The sequence below is a fragment of the Dipodomys ordii genome, unplaced genomic scaffold (assembly GCF_000151885.1).
Source record: "Dipodomys ordii isolate 6190 unplaced genomic scaffold, Dord_2.0 Scaffold1000004008, whole genome shotgun sequence".
In the NCBI taxonomy this organism is placed as follows: Eukaryota; Metazoa; Chordata; class Mammalia; order Rodentia; family Heteromyidae; genus Dipodomys; species Dipodomys ordii.
Window position 1 is genome coordinate 217 of NW_012287625.1, and position 2,759 is coordinate 2,975.

The following is a 2,759-nucleotide window of genomic DNA, read 5'->3' on the forward strand; positions in this document are numbered from 1 at the left end:
TGAATTGAATGTTGTAGTACAGAAGGGACAATATTAGAAGTGAATAACCCTGTATACTGAATGCACAGAATCCACACAAATGTTCCTGAACAGTCTTGTTACAGTTTGGTTAGCACTTAAAACAGATTTGTATTCAAGTATGTATTTCCCATACACTTAAGTAAAATTTCACCCATCTAAAAGTTATGATATTATACATAACTGAATTGCACTATAATTGTATCCTACTAAATACTGGACTTGATTTTATTTTAATACTTTCAAATATGAACAAAATATTTACTCTACATTTTCTGATTTTCCTTAGCACCAAACACCAGAGATTTGGATGTTTTTCTTCGGAAACAGGAATCCGGGTTTGGCTTCCGGGTCCTGGGCGGAGATGGGCCTGACCAGTCCGTAAGTGGGAATCTTTGCCATGTGTCTCTTGGAGTGGTGTTTCAGTGGAGTGGGGTGTTCTTGTTTTAATATGAGGAAAAAGGCATTTCTGTGAGTAGCATCCATCCTCAATTAGCATGGAATAGCTGAAGCCAACAACTGTAGCTAAAAACATGTCGGCTGAGACTTAGGCAGTAGTGGCTCACGCCTGTCATCCTAGCTACTCAGGAGGCTGAGATCTGAGGATCGCAGTTCAAAGCCAGCCCAGGCAGGAAAGTCAGTGAGATTCTTTATCTTCAATTGATCACCAGAATACCGGAAGTGGTGCTATGGCTCAAAACAGTAGAGTGCTAGCCTTGAGCAAAGACAGCTCAAGGACAGTGCCTAGGCCCAGAGTTCAAGCCCCATGACAGACCCCCCCCCAAAGAAAAACAAAAACACAACATATCAGCTATAATTCAGACACTGATTGATATATTTACTTTTCTGTGTAAATAAATAAGGCTTACTTGGAGCTAGAGCTAGAGTTCAACAGTAACACATGCACCTAGTGTACACAAGGCCTGCTTCCATCTTTGACACCCAAAAACAGAAACTTAGCTGAGCTTTCCTTTTAGCTTTCCCTTGCAAAGCAGATTCTAAGACATCATCGCTAAGAAACCTGTTACCTATCCAGGTACCAGTGGCTCACTCTGTAATGCTGGGTACTTAGGAGTCTGAGATCTGAGGATTTGGGTTAGAAGTTAGTCTGTGAGACTTTTATCTCCTATTAAAGAGTAAAAAGAAATGGAGCTGTGGCTCAAGTGGTAGAACACCATCCTTGAGTAGAAAAAGCTAAGCAAGAACAAGATGCCCTGAGTTCAAGTCCCAGAAGAAACCTATAATCCTCTGTCCTCTCTGCCAAGGTCTTTACCTTGTAGATGCTGTGATAACCCTCTTCTCTGTTCATCCAGTCCTATTGTTCCTTCTGTTAGCTCTGAAAGCTTGAGAAGACAAAATAACTCATATTTCAGTCTAGAATGCTAAAGGCTTAGATCTGTAAAGCATTTCAACTCTAGAATTTTGTTTATGCAGTGATCTTATATGAAGTTTGTGGAACAATCAGTGGTTCAGTTTTTAAGTTTTGCACTTCTTTTTTTGTTTATTGTGGTACAGAGGATTGCTTGTGCTTTCCCTCTTCCACCTGAGCTATGCCTCCAATCCTTCCTCTTTTAGTTTAGTTTTTTTTTTGGGGGGGGCGGAGGGGGAAGGGTCCGGTCATGGGGCCTGAACTCTAGGCCTGGGCGCTGTCCCTCAGTGCTTCAGCTCAAGGCTAGCACGCTATCACTTGAGCCATAGCACCACTTCCAGCTCTTTTTTTTCCTGCTTATGTGGTGCTGAGGAATTGAACCCAGGGCCTCATGTATGCAAGGCAAGCGCTCTACCACTGATCCACCTTCTCAGCCCCAGTTTTGTTTTTTAAATAGGGTCTCAAGCTAATCTTTTCACAGAACTCATATCCTCCTCTTACCTCTGCCTCTAGCTGAGACCACAGGCATATGGCCATTATGACTGGCCCTTACCTTTGGTAAATGGCAGAGAGTAATATGGCCTGTAGAATATAAGAATGTATTTATATTTTATTCTATGTCATATCCAAAAAGAGTACATTGTTATCTTAGAAGTTAGGCAAATAAAAGTAGTATTTTTAAATGTCAGTACTTTTAAATGTTTAATGTATAAGTATGTTCTAATTAGTCTCCAGTGGTAACTGATTGTCGCCTGAGGATTCTAGAAGGACTGTATTAGTGGTTAGGTGAGGTACCACTTCTAGGGTAGCAACTTTCTGAAATATGACTTTCACAGATAAATTGTGAGATATCTGTTGGTTTGCAGTGTTGAGTCAGGAAGGTCTTAACTCTCCAGCGATTCTTTGTACACTGTACAGCCAGCCTTTACTTTACTGTCTTACCAGATATACATTGGGGCCATCATTCCCCTGGGAGCTGCTGAGAAAGATGGCCGGCTCCGTGCTGCAGATGAGCTGATGTGCATTGATGGGATTCCTGTCAGAGGGAAGTCACACAAACAGGTCTTGGACCTCATGACCACCGCAGCACGGAATGGCCATGTGCTACTGACTGTCAGAAGAAAGATCTTCTGTGAAGGTGTGTAAGCCTCTTACTGCTCGGAAAAGTTAAAAGGAGACATGTCATCTTCTCTGTCATCTTGCAGGACTCTTTTCCATGTTCAATACACTATAACCTGGGTATGATAGTGCCTGTAATCCGAGCTCTTGGGAGGTTGAGGCAGGAGGATGGAAAATTCCAGGCCATTCTGGAGACCTTAACTCAAATTTCTATAAAAGATAATTTATATGATCCAGGATCCTATTATGGGAG

The 2,759-nt window shown here is 41.9% G+C and overlaps 1 protein-coding gene across 1 annotated transcript; it reads left to right on the top strand.

Annotated features, from left to right (window-relative positions):
- Window positions 1-307: 307 nt before the first annotated feature.
- On the top strand, window positions 308-2,525 carry LOC106002882 (membrane-associated guanylate kinase, WW and PDZ domain-containing protein 3-like; the record flags this gene model as incomplete). Its single annotated transcript, XM_013037632.1, has 2 exons — window positions 308-399; window positions 2,333-2,525. Coding segments are annotated over 2 exons (285 nt in total), but the record flags the coding sequence as incomplete, so codon positions are not given.
- Window positions 2,526-2,759: the final 234 nt, after the last annotated feature.